We start from the raw sequence: 15677 nt of genomic DNA, 5'->3' as shown, positions 1-15677 counted from the left end.
GTTGTGGTATGGTGGACAGGCATCGCCGACATCATGTACGAAATTGTATTATCATGCCAACATGATTGTCGAAGATGAAGGCCCAACGCTGACCCAAATTGGGCCAACGATTGATGCTACGACTGCGGGTCCAAGCCACGGCTTGGCCACTGGCAATGACGCATGTGGATACCCCATGACGATGTCGAGCAAGTCCGTGCATTCGCCGACATGCGCAAAAAACAAGCACATGTTCGACTCCAAAATGATATAATTGAAGAAGTATGATAGCGGAGGGGTCGTCGTTGATGGAGTTTTTAATTGTTGAAATGTATTTTTTTATTTTGGTGAAATGTACTTTTCTTTTTTTAATTAATGAAAATTTAATTCGTATTCGTTTCGAATTTTTCTTCCGTAAATTGCTTAATTCCGTAAATTGTTAAATTGGTGAATTTGTGATTTTTTAAATGTGGGAAGTCCGTCGGGATGTTTTGGGGATGTCCGCCACTGTGCAGTAGGAAGTCCGTATGACGTGGCATCCGCAGTGGGAAGTCCGTATGACGTGGCAGAAGGTGTTTTTGGGATGTCCGCGGCACCACTGCGGATGCCCTTATCTTTTCTCGATATATTTTTCACGTGCACTTTAATTAGCACACAGTTTTGATAATCCACTTTAACTATTTAATAAATATTATTTTTAAAAAACATGTGAAAAATAAATATATTTTCTATGTTTAAAAAATTAATATTAAAACTCCCATACTCTTAGACGACATAAACTGATAACTATAAATTTAATAATTCCTACTCCATATTTACTTAAAACAATAATTAGGCCAAACTACATACTTAGCCTATATCTATTCGCCAGAAACTCCAAGCTGGGCTGCTAATTTACTTTTTTTTAATGCAGTCAAATATGAAAATGATTATTAACCCATATAAGACGATAGCATGAGAAAAAATTCTCTAACGAATACCAAGGTGTCAATCCTATTTGGTATGTCACACTAATAAGATTTGATATATGGAAATATTTATTCTCTCAATTCCAACTAGATAAATAAATTATGAAAACACTCTTAATATAACCTCACACTATTAATTATATAGAAAGTATTAATTATATAGAAAGTTTCTGCATGTTCCATATATAATACGCACTACATATTTACACATAAAATAAGTATTCCATTATCGTTTCATACATGCATTCATATAATACAATTAAGGTGCAATAATAAAATAAATCAAGATAATATTTTAAATCTTTCCTTTTGTTAATTTAATTTATAGTATTCATATAGTTCTTAATTTATTTTATTCGTTACACATTAATTATATGAATATTAATATATTATGTTAAACTGTAGAAATATAATAATAATAATAATAATAATAATAATAATAATATAACAATAAGATCATCTAAAAAAGAGTAGTATTTTATTATATTAATCCTTTGTAATGTACCATGAAAAATTCATAAACAAAATACGACATATGATTATTGTATGACATAGCAATTAAATTTGAAATTATGAAAAATAAATTACTATAATAAAAGTTATCGTGATCCCCATCAAAAAACTTAAAAAAAAAAAACAAGTAATAATTTTAATTAAAAGGTATAAAAAACATCTCTTCCAAACAATAATAAAATATATATTATGTGTATAAACTCTCTTTCAAACAATAATATTATTTTATGTTTGTAAAATATACAGTTCTAATTAGTTTTAATAGTATTACTTGCACATAAATATTAGTAATAGTTCCAATAAAATAAAATAATACAAGTAACAGTACTGACATTAATTTAATTTTGATTAGTGTACTTTAATTCTATGAACACTATATGAATCAATTTTATCATTGCATGTATGAAACGATAATTGAATACTTATTTTATGTGTAAATATGTAGTGCAGGTATTATATATGGAATATGCAGAAACTTTTATATAATTAAGAGTGTGAGGTTATATTAAGAGTATTCCATAATTTATTGATGTAGTTGGAATTGGAAGAATATATATTTCTATATGTAAAAAAATTATCAGTATGACATACCAAATATGCTATCTAGTATTCCTTGACGAGGGAATTTTTTCTCCCAGTCCTCAGCTTCGTCCCTGCGTAAAATTCCCCCAAATTGTAAACCTAACAAGCTCAACCATGGAGTATCCATGGCGTTCTAGGCCTCAACCAGCTAATTTATGCCCAATTTGCTCGCATTCTCACTTCCCTTTCTGCACTCCTCCTCCTCCTCCCCAATATTTCCGGCCTCCACCACCGCCTCCGAATCAATTTTTCCGCAGTCCACTCCCGCCGCCGCCGCCTCAGCATCAAGCTTCATATGATCCGTTCGTTGACCACCAAGGCGGCCCCACCGTCACTCCTTATCCACCACCTCAGGCTCAAATTCCGCCAGGGCCGTGGAATAGTGACCCTAATTACAGCAGTGATTACTACCGAAATCCAAATTCCGGATCGGATCGTGAAATTCCTAGTCAAATTGGCGTCAAGAGAATGCGATTCGACAACGGCAGTGACAGTTATGCGGGTTCGTTGGTGGAAGACGAGAGGAGGCTGAAACTGATTCGTGATCACGGAGCTGTAAGTCGCGGTTTGGATAGAAAATATGACGGAGGATGCAGCGTCTCGGGTCGTCCTTATGAGCCGAGCAATTTTCAGGGGATTGAGAGTGGTTATCACAAGGAAAATAATTATAGCGTTAATCAAAACAGACCTCTTCATAATCAAAATAAGAGTAGTGTGATACACAATCATTATGGAAGTAGTCCTGGAGCCGATGGGTATAGGAATTTCAGACCTCCAAGAGGAAACCATGAAACTCTGGCATATGATGATCCGAGTTACCAAGACCAAAGAAGAATTTGTTCTACAGAAAGCAGGGATTACAATAACCAATACCTGCAGCCTCATGCAAAGCAGCAGCATAGAATGGAGCCAATTACCCAATCATGGTTTATCTAATCAGGGTGAGAACAAGTGGCTTATGCAGGACGCCCCCGGGTTTATGGCTCAGCCTCCACTTCCGACATCCCCACCGCCACCAATTCCTGTGGAACCACCAAGATATCCGTTCTCGGAGCCAGTTACTTCCTCTGCTGGTGGGCCTGGCTCCTTGTTCCGGAGTGGCATAAATTCTGCATCTTCTTTCCATTCACCATACTCTATGGTTTCTGAATCTGTGACATCGGTGTCTTCTCACTACTCTAGCAAAGGGTATCCAAATTCAAGTGGTTATCATCCAGAGGTGTGCTACTTATAAAGTCTTTCTCTGCATATCTATTTATGTTGCCTAACTGAAAAAAAATGTATAAATGTGATTATCATATAGGGTTCAAATCAGTAAGATGGAGACAAGTGTTTCTATCCTTGTGCAGTTGTGCTTGAATACCAGTGTAGTCAATTGGTAGACAGTTTGATGATATGAAAAGGAAAAGTGAAAAGTTTTTTTTTCTTTTTCGTGGCTGTAACTGAGTTGGAATGCCTTTTTATGGTGCTTGTAGCTAGTGCTGTATGATTTGATGGATATGCTATATAGCACTTTAGCTTGAGTCTGTAGTATGCTTTAAGAATATGTGATGGTTTTTGCTTAAAGTAGAGATATTTCCCATGTTTTTACATTGATTAAAGGCTCATTTTTGGTCCTTAACATATTGCGCTTTTTTTTATTTTGGTCAAAAACATTATCTTTTGAATTATTCGGTCCCTCACAAATAAAAACGGGTCACATTTGTCCATTTTAGACGGTTCCGTAAAAAATTTGACGAAAACCCTAAACCCAAACCCTAATTCCGGCGAGGATTTTCTGGATCTGCTCCAACGCCGCCGCTGCTTCCCTCCTCCCTCGAGCCAAAACCGAGCGGCGGCGGCGTGAGGAAGAGCGGATAGAGCTCCTCCATCTGCATCTCCTCAGATTCGTCGCCGCCATCGAAAACGACTTTTGAACAGACCGGTGGTGGAGGAAAAGGCCACCACTGTGCCGAAGCTAGCAGCGCGGCCTCCGAAATCCTTCCTCGCCACCTTGAGTCCGATGTACTCCATTTTTGCTAAATGAATGAATTAAATTATTGGCCTCCAGAGATAGAAAGAGGGAGGAGGAGGACCGAAGGTGATGGTACAGCGGAGCTTGGCGGCAGAGATGCTGGATATGGGGAATTTCCATCAAATTTTTGACGGAAACCGTCCAAAATGGACCAAATGTGACCCGTTTTTTATTTGTGAGGGACCCGAATAATTCAAAAGATAATGTTTTGGACCAAAATAAAAAAATCGCAATATGTTAAGGACCAAAATGGGCCTTTAGTCTTTTACATTTAACATCAGGATCTCTTTCCATTTGGGTGATATTCAGAATGTACATTATAGGTTTGGATTATTTATCTTTCAGGAAATGCAAAGGATGGCTTCATCCAGGACATTTAATGGAGAAAGTGAAGACTTCCCCTCAAGGAATCAGTCATTTGACAAGCCAAAAGTCATTGATGCATCTCATATTTTGAAGCATCCACACCGTGCAAGTCGCCCAGATCATATGGTCATTATTTTGCGTGGACTTCCAGGTTTGTGTTTCTCTATAAAATAATTCATTTTCTAGTTAATGTATTGATGGCCCATTGTCTGTAACTGTTCTTTTTTCCCTTCCTGTCTTTTTATTATTGAGAACAACATTATTTCTAGAATGGGCAAGAGCTATTGTTTGAGTATTTTTATTGCTGTTTCTCGCTCACTTCTCAGGGAGTGGTAAGAGCTACATGGCCTAAACTCTTGCGTGATTTTGAGGTCGAAATGGTGGCACTGCTCCACGGATACATTCCATGGATGAATATTTCATGACAGAGGTTGAAAAGGTGTTTTTCATTTTTTGCGTTTGTTATGGAAAAAGATCCTTATAAGCTCAAATGTATTGTGTTACTGTGCTTCCTTCAGTTTCTAGAGATTTGCTTGATCAGTTATAACCATACTCTTATATACTTTGTAGGTTGAGGAGAATGACGGCTCAAGATCCTCCGGTTCAATTAGAGGGAAGAAACTAGCCTACGAAGAAGGTCATGGAATACTGTTATGAACCTGAGATGGAAGAGGTGACAAAATATATCTTTTTCTAAGTTGAACTTATATTTATGTGTTAAGAGAGTCGTCCTTTTTTCTTGTGGTACTTTTGGCTCATAAAAAGTAGTTCATTTCCGCTATAGTATTAGAAGTGTAGAAAGTTCATAAGCCAACCATATTTTCAATTCGACTTAGTTTATAGAGGTTTCATTTGATGTTTTAAAGGTTAACATTTTACGATTCTGGCCAATTATCTGACTTCTGTTTTCTTCTTTTAGAGTTGGAGGGTCTATGTATTTCATTTTTGGGTTGATGCTAAAGATGTGAAATTGTTCATATCCTATGCTACACTGTGAAAAAGCATATTAGCAGGCTTTGTTTAGTTGAGACAGTATGTTGAAGTAACCTTCAACATAGAGTGCATAGCAAGTGCATACTAATTTTACAGTTATATTCGAGTATAGAATGACATCTACCATAGTTAAGAGTTAAAGTACAGCACTGGAAAAGTTGCCTTTTCTTGATTTTGATGGTGACCTGAAACTTCCCTCTCCGGTCTGCAAGTTTACTTGCATAATATTGTAGATTTTCCCCTGATATTGTTGTTATCTTTCAGGCTTACCGGTCAAGCATGTTGAAGGCATTTAGAAAGACCCTTGATGAAGGGGCATTCCCCTTTGTAATTGGTATGATTTTTCTGTGCCAGGAACTTTATTTTAATCTGAAATTCTTATTTCAAATTTTCTGCCCTTAAGCCTGATTTGGAATTTCATTTATGTTTGAAAGGTTTTTCCTTCTTTGAGATGATTGGTTTCTTCAATTTTCGTTGGCAGATCTACTGATGTGTTACTTTGTTCAACAGTCATAGCCCTTTCCTTCTCTGTTAATGATGCTTTTTTTTTGTTGCTAGTTTTAGATCTGACATGGTGTAATATGTCAGATTAGCTGACACATCCATGATAAGCTGCTGATGTTTCTCTTGGATATCTTATTTTGAGTTACTCTTAAATGATTCAAAACTATGGTCAGATAATATAGAATCTAATATGCACACAAAAAATGGTTGAAAGGCGTAATCTTATAAAATAAGTGGTGATGCAGTGCATCTGCACTGCTTGAGTTTATCTAACTACAGATGCAGTTTATTCGGAAATTGACCCATTTCTTGCTGGTATTTGTGCCTCGTCTTAGTGGATGACCGCAATCTGCGGGTAGCTGATTTTGCTCAGTTTTGGGCAACTGCAAAGGTATACCCTCAATCTCTTTTAAGGAGGCCTCTCGGTGTCTGTTGTTGTTCTCTATTTAGGGAATACTTTAGAGGTTGGTGATTGCTAGTCATAATTGTAGATTTGACTGGTATTACAAAAGATGTGAGTTGTCAGTGCCTGTTTTTGCAACTTATCAAGTATAACTAAATCCTCATTACAATGATTATATTTATATACAAGTGAACAAGAATCTTCCTGAGTAGTTTTCTAGCATATATGCGACTAAAGTAGCTCTTTCAAGATCCCTTTAGTAGTATGGCTAGCATATATGGACTTAAGTAACTCCTTGTCAATAGTAATATGTTCCTATCATCTTTAAGCTCAGTAGATCTTTTTGCTGTATCTTATTGCATGGTTGCATAAGTTAAAAGACATGTTGTGATGATGCATGCCTAGAAATTCGGTTATGAAGTTTTTCTGGATCAAACGGCAATAGTTTGAATGACTTAATTTGTTGTGAATGAATTTCCTCATATATATTGTAATTGATGTTGACGTAAAGGTCATCAGCCATCTAACTTCCCTTCGTTAAGTGGTTACTTCATTCGTTGCTTTATGTACCATTGTCTGATATTCTCCCTATCTTCTTCTATGATAGATATATTTCCTCATAGATTATAAGTGCCATTGTTGTTGATAATTAATGTGTACATTTGGTAGAATTGCTTACTTTGCTGGTACACTGATTTAGTAATTTGTCTTACTCGAGTAATATCACATACCGCCCTTTATAACTGATTTTAACTTTTTTTTCCGTGAGACATCTCAACAATTACTAATCACTGTCTCCAATTTCACACATATGAGCTTAGAGCATGTGAAAATTTTCTCGCTGTTTCTTCTGCATGTTTATTTGATGTGTCACGTGTTGTTAACCCATTTCTGATCCATCCTGACTCCTTTTGCCTTTAACCACAATTATTTAATCTTTCTTTAGTGTAGCTTGAATGAATATGGGAATGCTGATTTTGTATCATAATTCATATGTTGCTTTCAGTTTTGATATCAAGTTTCTATTATCATTACTCATATAGATTTGTCTGATCTTAGGCTAATTCCTGTTTAAAACCCTAGTTTTCCTTTTGAAGCTTGTGAGACTTGCAAGTTAGTGCATTATGTTTTGGTTCCACTTTTCCATTTGAGCTTGTGAGACTTGCAAGTTTGTTGCCATTATGTTTTGGTTCCACTTTTCCATTTGAAGCAATCTCCTCTATTAGAGATGAGGTCGAGGGGGAGTATTCAAACCCCCCTTGACCTCATCACTGATAGAGGAGACATGTAATGTAAACCTTTTTTAAGAATTCCCATATATCTTCCAGGAACCCTTGTGGTATGCTTTTTTATTTTAACTTTTCATTATTTCTTTGAGATGTTAGCTTCTTGTGTCGATTGTACTCTTCCTTCATTCATGTGTTGATCTTTTGTTTTTCAGTTACACTCTTTAAGGTCATGATGTAGTGAAGTAGTCCGGTTCATTGTTTCCTCCTTGATTCATTGTCATTTGCTTTATTGCAGAGATCAGGGTATGAAGTATATTTACTAGAAGCCACATACAAGGACCCAGCAGTAAGTTTCTGTCTGGAGTTCATTTCGTTAAAGTGATAGTATCTGTCTATTGATGTAGAGTCTGTAGATTGTCTGTTGTCAATTTGTTATGGGTAATACTGCAAGATACACTGGCTAAGAAAACAGATCGTTGGAGCATCTTGCGGATGAGCAGATGAAATGGCTCAATCCAAATGAAGGGCTCAACATGATAAGATAATTGATGGATGGTTTAGCTTAAAAATTGGACACTCTAGGGTGACCGGTGACGGGTCAGATAGCCATGTAGCATGGATAAGTGTTTCTTGAGTTGATAACATAAACTTGCAATTGGTTATATATTGCATCTTATCCTCTTTCTAATTGATTTTTAACCAAAATTGTTGCCAGAGAACAGGAAAATGGTGTTTTTTTTAAGGCCACTTTTTTCCTTTTGTGTTACAGGGTTGTGCTGCAAGAAATGTCCATGGTTTTCAGTCAGAATGACATACTCGAGATGGCTAACAGATGGGAGGATGCTCCATCCCTGTATATGAAGCTAGACATCAAGGTATTTATAGTTTAGTTTTCTTTTTACCATCTAAGTGTGGCTTTATAAGAACCTGCCAAGATTGAGGACTTAATCTTCTGATCGGAATACTAAACTGTGACTCCCTATATCTGATTGATGACAGCCATTGCTCCATGGAGATAATCTTCAGGAAAACGGGATTGAAGAGGTAATTTCATGCGCATCTGTACGCTTCATATCTTTAATTCCTACTCATATCTTCTTATGAAGAGTTGGAAAATAAAAATATGCACGAATCATGGTGGGTAAGAAAGAGACGAGAGAAATTAAGTAATTAACTTAAGATTGAGAACCAGTATCCAAGGCCAGTTAGTCTCTTCTGAGATGTGAATAAGATGTATAGTTACATTATGACGTCAATCCTTGCCTGTGAGTTTAAGTTTGTTTGCCTGGCTCGATGGTGCTGCAGGATCAATTGCGATTCATTTGTTCATCTAATGGTTAATCTGACAGGTTGACATGGATACAGAAGATGGCAATCATATTGGTGATGCCTCAGATTCTGAAGTTACAAAAATTGAAAAATATTCTAGACCCTCTGAAGGTTGTTCTTACCACTGATGGTATGTTTTGATCACTGCATCTTCCTTCTCTCTTTTCAATTGAAATATATGCCTTTCTCATTACATATGATGTGACTAGATTCTTCTTTATGTACAACAATGAGATTATGGTTTCAACTCTTACATCTTTTAGTTTATGCAAGCAATTGAAGTGAAATTACCTCTACAATGAACCAGGGCATCCATAGATAAATCCAGTTTTAAATATTTCTTTCATCCTGTTAAATTAAATGCTTATTGTGCTTCAAAGTTTTATATGAGCTAAATACCTGGTAGAAACTGTTCTCCTTTGACAAAACCATTGGCTGTCACTTGGAGTTTCTTTTTCAATGGTGTTATGACTTATGACCTAAACAAGAGTTAGCTCTTGCATATTCTTTTTATAATATTTTCTTGTATTGGGAACATAGGCCCATCATCAGATGAGCCGAAGTGATGTTGGAGAAGAACATCCAGTAGAGGTGATGAAAGATCTAGGAAAGAGTAAGTGGTCAAATGATTTGGATGACGACGATGTCTGCAAGACTGAAACAATCAGGGGAAACTCCAGTGCCCTATCTAGCCTAATTAACTCGTACAGCAAGAAAGGTAAATCTGTGCGTTGGGCTGATCAGGTATGCTAGTAACTTTTTTCCTCTCACTTCGAGTGTGTAAAGTTTTGATATATTTGCAAGACAGCATCATTTAGTTGTTTGCATGTTGCTTTTTGAGCATTTCCCGGTCATTAGATTTCCTTCCTAGTGACAGCATACCCTCTTACTAGTTACACTAGTAGATGAATTTGCGCATGATTTACATCTCCTTAAGGCGTATCGGGATAGTGTGCTAGTAGTAGTAGTTACCAATCTTTACATATGATCTTGGACATTGTCAAATGCTAAAAAATTCAAGTAATTGAATGTTGAAAATTTCTATAATTGCCTTTCGGAATTGTGGTCGTTATGGATATTGTCCTTTGCAGATTGGCAAAGTCGGATTCTCGATCAGTGCTGGAAAGACAACAAATGTATCTCTAGTCATTGGTCCTGGCCGCGGATACAATTTGGTAAGCCATACACGACGACTAAACTCACTCTTCTCTCGGCTACCTGCATTACTACAATCATTATGGCCACGAGATGTATATTGTATCGAGGATTTGATTTTAACTGTTGCAGAAGTCGAATCCCCTACCTGAGGAAGAGAAACTCAGCCAAAGATACACTGGAGAACCAGGCAGGCGGAACGTCTTCCAAGACCAGTTGCGCGCTGAGCGCGAGTCGTTCAAAGCTGTTTTTGACAAGAGGAAACATCGAATCGGTGGGGATGAAGAATAATACTGCTGGTAACATTTGATTTGGTTTTATATACTTGAGCAACCCACCCTGTTGTAGCATTTGTTGTATTATAGTGACATTTTGTTGACGAGAACTGTCTCCCAATTTGCATTTCTTCATGATCATTCTCATTACAAAGAATATTATCAGCAACGAAATTATTGCTATTAGAATTTTATTTTGGTTATAATAATCTAGATTAATATCAAAATTAGTATTCACAGTGATCATTTAATTAACATAATTAATTCTAACATAATTATTTAATAGTGGTGCATTTCATTCATTTCATTTGATCTTCTTCATGGACACTAGGCAGATTTATTTTGTTAGCAATTTTCAACGGTATGTTAATATTGATAGTACCTAATCCGAAACAAATTGCATATACTAGAGGAATCCTGACCGTATACTGTTACCTAATTTTTGGCCAACTTTTTTTTAATAATTAATGTCAAATTTATTCCACGCCAATATATAGGTATTAATTTGATGCTATCGGAGAAAAAATTCCCTAGTCAAGGAATACCAATGTGCCAATCATATTTGGTACGTCACACTAATAAATTTTTGACATATGGAAATATATATTCTTCCAATTCCAACTAGATCAATAAATTATGGAAATACCCTTAATATAACCTCACACTCTTAATTATATAGAAAGTTTCTGCATATTCCATATATAATGCATGCACTACATATTTACACATAAAATAAGTATTCAATTATCGTTTCATACATGCAATGATAAAATTGATTCATATAGTGTTCATAGAATTAATGTACACTAATCAAAATTAAATTAATGTCAGTACTGTTACTTGTATTATTTTATTTTATTGGAACTATTACTAATATTATTTAATGTGCAAGTAATACTATTAAAACTAATTAGAACTGTATATTTTACAAACAAAAAATATATATTATTGTTTGGAGGAGAGTTTATACACATAATATATATTTTATTATTGTTTGGAAGAGAGTTTTTTTATACCTTTTAATTAAAATTATTACTTGTTTTATTTTGTTTAAGTTTTTTGATTGGGGATCACGATAACTTATATTGTAGTAATTTATTTTTTCATAATTTCAAATATAATTGCTATGTCATACAATAATCATATGTCGTATTTTGTTTATGAATTTTTCATGGTACATTACAAGGATTAATATAATAAAATACTACTCTTTTTTAGATTATCTTATCATTATTATATTTCTATAGTTTAACATAATATATTAATATTCATATAATTAATGTGTAACGTATAAAATAAATTAAGAACTATATGAATACTATAAATTAAATTAACAAAAGGAAAGATTTAAAATATTATCTTGATTTATTTTATTATTGCACCTTAATTGTATTATATGAATGCATGTATGAAACGATAATGGAATACTTATTTTATGTGTAAATACGTAGTGCATGTATTATATATGGAACATGCAGAAACTTTCTATATAATTAATAGTGTGAGGTTATATTAAGAGTGTTTCCATAATTTATTTATCTAGTTGGAATTGAGAGAATAAATATTTTCATATGTCAAAATCTTATTAGTGTGACATACCAAATAGGATTGCCACCTTGGTATTCCTTAACTAGGGAATTTTTTCTCGAGGAGTGGGGTCTCAAGCAATGAATTTTAGGGCTATTTCAATATTGTTTTACTACTATTAAAGTTATTTTCTGCTACATAATTACACTACTTTAACAAATTTGTAACAGATAATAATAGTAGTAATAAAAATCAGGATGATTACATGATATCAATATTTTCCGCATTTACGCACAAAATCAAAATTTTCCAAAAAAATAAAGATAAAACTAATCCGCAAAATTTACATGATGCGGCCTTCAAAATTTCTGTGTATAGATGGTTAATGCCAAGAGTCGAGAGAGACTCATTCATATTATCAAGAATTTCCTCAATTTGCCTGCACGGGCTTAACTCAGTTGGTTCCTGGGTGGTAGATTGTCCCTAAGCAGACAGGATCGAATGCTGGCAGCCGCAGTGTGGGAGTTTCACCACTGTTGGTGGCTCCTTGTGTGCTGGTTACCAGTGTAAGTTCCTCCCACCTAATGGGCCGCTGATGGTACCGTGTTTGAACCCCTCCATAGTGATGTCGGGCCGGGTTATGGGGGCGCCTGGGGTGAGCGAATCACCTTTTGTCCCTAAGAATTTCCTTAATTAAAACACAAAATCAAAAGTTTTACTATGCCTTTTTCTACTTTGCGGTACGAAACTCTTTCAACCCTTTCTCAACGTTGCATCATGTTGTTTCGACACCAATTATGATGCTTCTATGTATCTTTAACTTCTCTCTATATTCATCATTTAATTCATTCTATCTTATTATCAGTCTCTCTCTCTCTCACCGTTCCCAACTGCATTGTCCCTTACTGTCGATGCATTCGGCAGCACTAGCTAGCACCAACAAATACCTCGCAACCATTATCGCAAAGCCCGGATTCTTATTGAACCCACCTCTCGTCAAAATCTTGGATAGGCAGTGCATATGTTGTAGAAAGAGCTTCAATTTCTAACAAATCAAGTGAAACTAATAAATGAGGCACATCCATTCTTCAAGCTTTTCCTGATATAATTAACAACACTCCATTACATAGGTGTCTCGTTCGAATAGTTTTTTTCTAATTGATTGGAAATCAAATGAAGCCAAAAAAATACTACTACAAGGAGATCCGTATGATATAAGGAATTAAAATCTTCTCCATAAAGGGAGAGGTAAAAGGATTGCTCCACAGCTCTATGCAATGCCAAAACCGAAATCCCTTGAAACGTCTTCAAAATGCAAAATTCCCCAAAGAATCATTGTCGTATGCTGCAAAAGAGATTCCTTTTAGTAAGCAAGTTCGTTTGATAGCAAAAGATGATATTGCTGCACATAACCAGATACAAACATGGGAAAGTAAACTGAAGCAAAAGCAATTAATCAAAAAGCTGCCCATTGAAAGGGATTATGAAGAAACAAGATCATGGGAAAGTAAACTGAAGCAAAAGAGAATAACTTCCATAGGTGGGGTTATCTTACTTCGGTCATGTTAATGGAAGTTCGATATGGGGCGTATTTCTAATGAGAAAATATGATTAGTTCTACTGTTATTGAAGGATAATAATACCACTTGCAGAAAAAGCATGAGAAGCAAAATATAAAACAATTTTCTGTATCAAGAATCCAAGATTCAAGATAAGACTAATCTCAAGACCCAGATATTCTCCATAATTAACAGAACCCTTAAGCAGAGAACATCCACATATTATATCCTGCATATTCTCTCTCAAGTCTCAAACTGCCTAAATTATCTTTAATCCAATAAATAAGCTATACACAACTCATTTAGTGATATCACAAATTCCTCACTTAATTACCAATTCTAACTTACCTGAAGACATCCATGATCTGATGGTTTAGAGTCATATCTTCTCTGAGTAATGTGCACATGAGGGTTCTCACTTAGTAGTTCATATAGTCTTCATACTAAAAAGTTTGTATAATGTGTAGATCCTAGAAACAAAGACCCAACAATTTCTATCGAAAAGGGAATATTAAATGACAGCCATCATTAAATAGTACCTACACTTGAAATCAGAGAGTGGTAAAATTTTCAGATAAACATAAACAGCACACTGTATTAGCAAGGTTTACACAAGCAGATTGACATGTAGGTCATGTGAGACTTCATTTGGAGACTACAAAATAAGCAGCATACATAGAAAATCACAACATATAAATGAATCCATACCTTGGCGCTCGATGATCAACCTCTCACTCAAATTTGCCAAAAGTACCACAAAGCCTGGCCTCAATAGCTAAGGAACCAACAACTTCTTCTAACGATCTCAGCTCATGGAACTCAGAATGCAAAACCAAAGACGAAAAATGCTCATCCACAACAAAACCAAAATATTTGACAACGCTTCCAAGACTCGGAATCCAATCACAAACCGTTAAACCCAATGCAGATGATCCAGGACAAGGACCAGCTTGAGGAAACCTCTCATACTTCCTCAGCCACTTCCCAAAGTACTGAATCAAAGCCTTCAACTCCTCACCATTCAACTTACTCGCACAAGCTGCGAAAATAACCTCATCAAGATTTGCAGACGCGAGAATATAATGCAAGCACAGCTCAGACACCGAGAATCCATCATGTCCCAACATGATCAAGACCGCAGCATCCTTCGCCAAGCTCTTATTTTGCCCACTAACGCCCTTACCACTCGCCTTCTCAATCGCCAACGACGCTTGCCTCTCCCAATCCTCCCTCACACTCGACAGGCTTCTATACCCATCACCAGGCAGCATCAAGAAATACTTCAAAATGCACATCAAGTCATAAGCCTGAAGGTCCAACAAGTGTTTCACGCACAAAACAACCAAATCCGACCTCCTTTTCTCGATCAACTTGTGAACCAAGTTCGACGTAGAAGCATGTTCAACAACCCCATTAGCTATTAGACTCCCCAACACATCCCAAACCTCCAAACTAATACAGCCCTCCAAAATCAAGCCCTTAACATCCCTACCCATAAAAAGCCCCAATTTCTCCACCAATTTACCGACATACACACCTTCTGTTTTATCAGCAGCAACAGAAACCCCAACTTTATTTGCGAGATTCTCCAAATGCGAAGTTACCATTCCCACGAACTTGGATTTACCAAAGGAATTGGTGTTTTTCAGTTTCCTCCTCAGGTCCTTGCAGAATTTGTGACCTAATTCGATAAGCTCATTATCTGTTTGTGAAATTTCCCAGCCGGTAACCTTTTTCACAGAGTTTTGAGCTTGCTGGGCGTCGGACTCGGGCTTCAGCTTGAGGAGAACAGGCTCCGGATTTAGCAAAATCGGGTAATCGGTTTCTTCGTCGGGTCGAGTTGGAATTGAAGACGAAGCTTTTGTTATCACTTCCAACAAAGTCATTTTGAAGAGAGATAGAGGAACTTTAGACAAGTGACTGAAAATAAAGTTCGTTGCAGTAGTTCCTTATTGGTGGCGGTGGAAAATTGCCAGCGGTTGAGGCGAAGGGGAAACGGCGACGATAGAAGGCGGCGGCGGTGATTTAAGCTTCGGAAAAAGCAGTTTACTGTCTACACATAGGGAGGAACCGCGATGTGTGACTAAGGTTTCATGTTAATGGGCCGTGGGCTGTTATTATTGGGCTATCAAAATTAGTAATAGTAGTATTTCATTAGGAAATTTAAAGTATTTTATATAACCATTTGTAAAGAAAAAACCCACTGGATCAAATTATACATGCAATGCAATGCAATGTTTTTTTGTGTGTTAATTAAGTAGATTTTGTTGTGTGTTTTTTG

General features: G+C 36.0%; 1 protein-coding gene, 1 long non-coding RNA gene and 1 pseudogene across 2 annotated transcripts; 1 reads left to right on the top strand and 2 right to left on the bottom strand.

The window, feature by feature from the left end:
- Positions 1 to 2156: 2156 nt before the first annotated feature.
- Positions 2157 to 10417, top strand: LOC121786919 (annotated as a pseudogene).
- A 2442-nt stretch (positions 10418 to 12859) lies between these two features.
- On the bottom strand, positions 12860 to 14150 carry LOC121787253. The gene is made up of 2 exons (XR_006047305.1): positions 14105 to 14150; positions 12860 to 13182 (listed from the first exon to the last, which is right to left on the bottom strand). It is a non-coding gene; the product is annotated as an uncharacterized LOC121787253 (long non-coding RNA).
- A 21-nt stretch (positions 14151 to 14171) lies between these two features.
- LOC121786918 lies at positions 14172 to 15282 on the bottom strand. The gene is made up of 2 exons (XM_042185514.1): positions 14308 to 15282; positions 14172 to 14192 (listed from the first exon to the last, which is right to left on the bottom strand). The coding sequence occupies exons 1-2, from the start codon at positions 15280 to 15282 to the stop codon at positions 14172 to 14174; spliced, it is 996 nt and encodes a 331-aa protein (XP_042041448.1).
- Between the last annotated feature and the right edge of the window lie 395 nt (positions 15283 to 15677).

This window comes from Salvia splendens, chromosome 22 (assembly GCF_004379255.2).
Source record: "Salvia splendens isolate huo1 chromosome 22, SspV2, whole genome shotgun sequence".
NCBI classification, from domain to species: Eukaryota; Viridiplantae; Streptophyta; class Magnoliopsida; order Lamiales; family Lamiaceae; genus Salvia; species Salvia splendens.
Note: the sequence above shows the minus strand (reverse complement) of the source record. Positions and strands in the feature narration are given on the sequence as shown.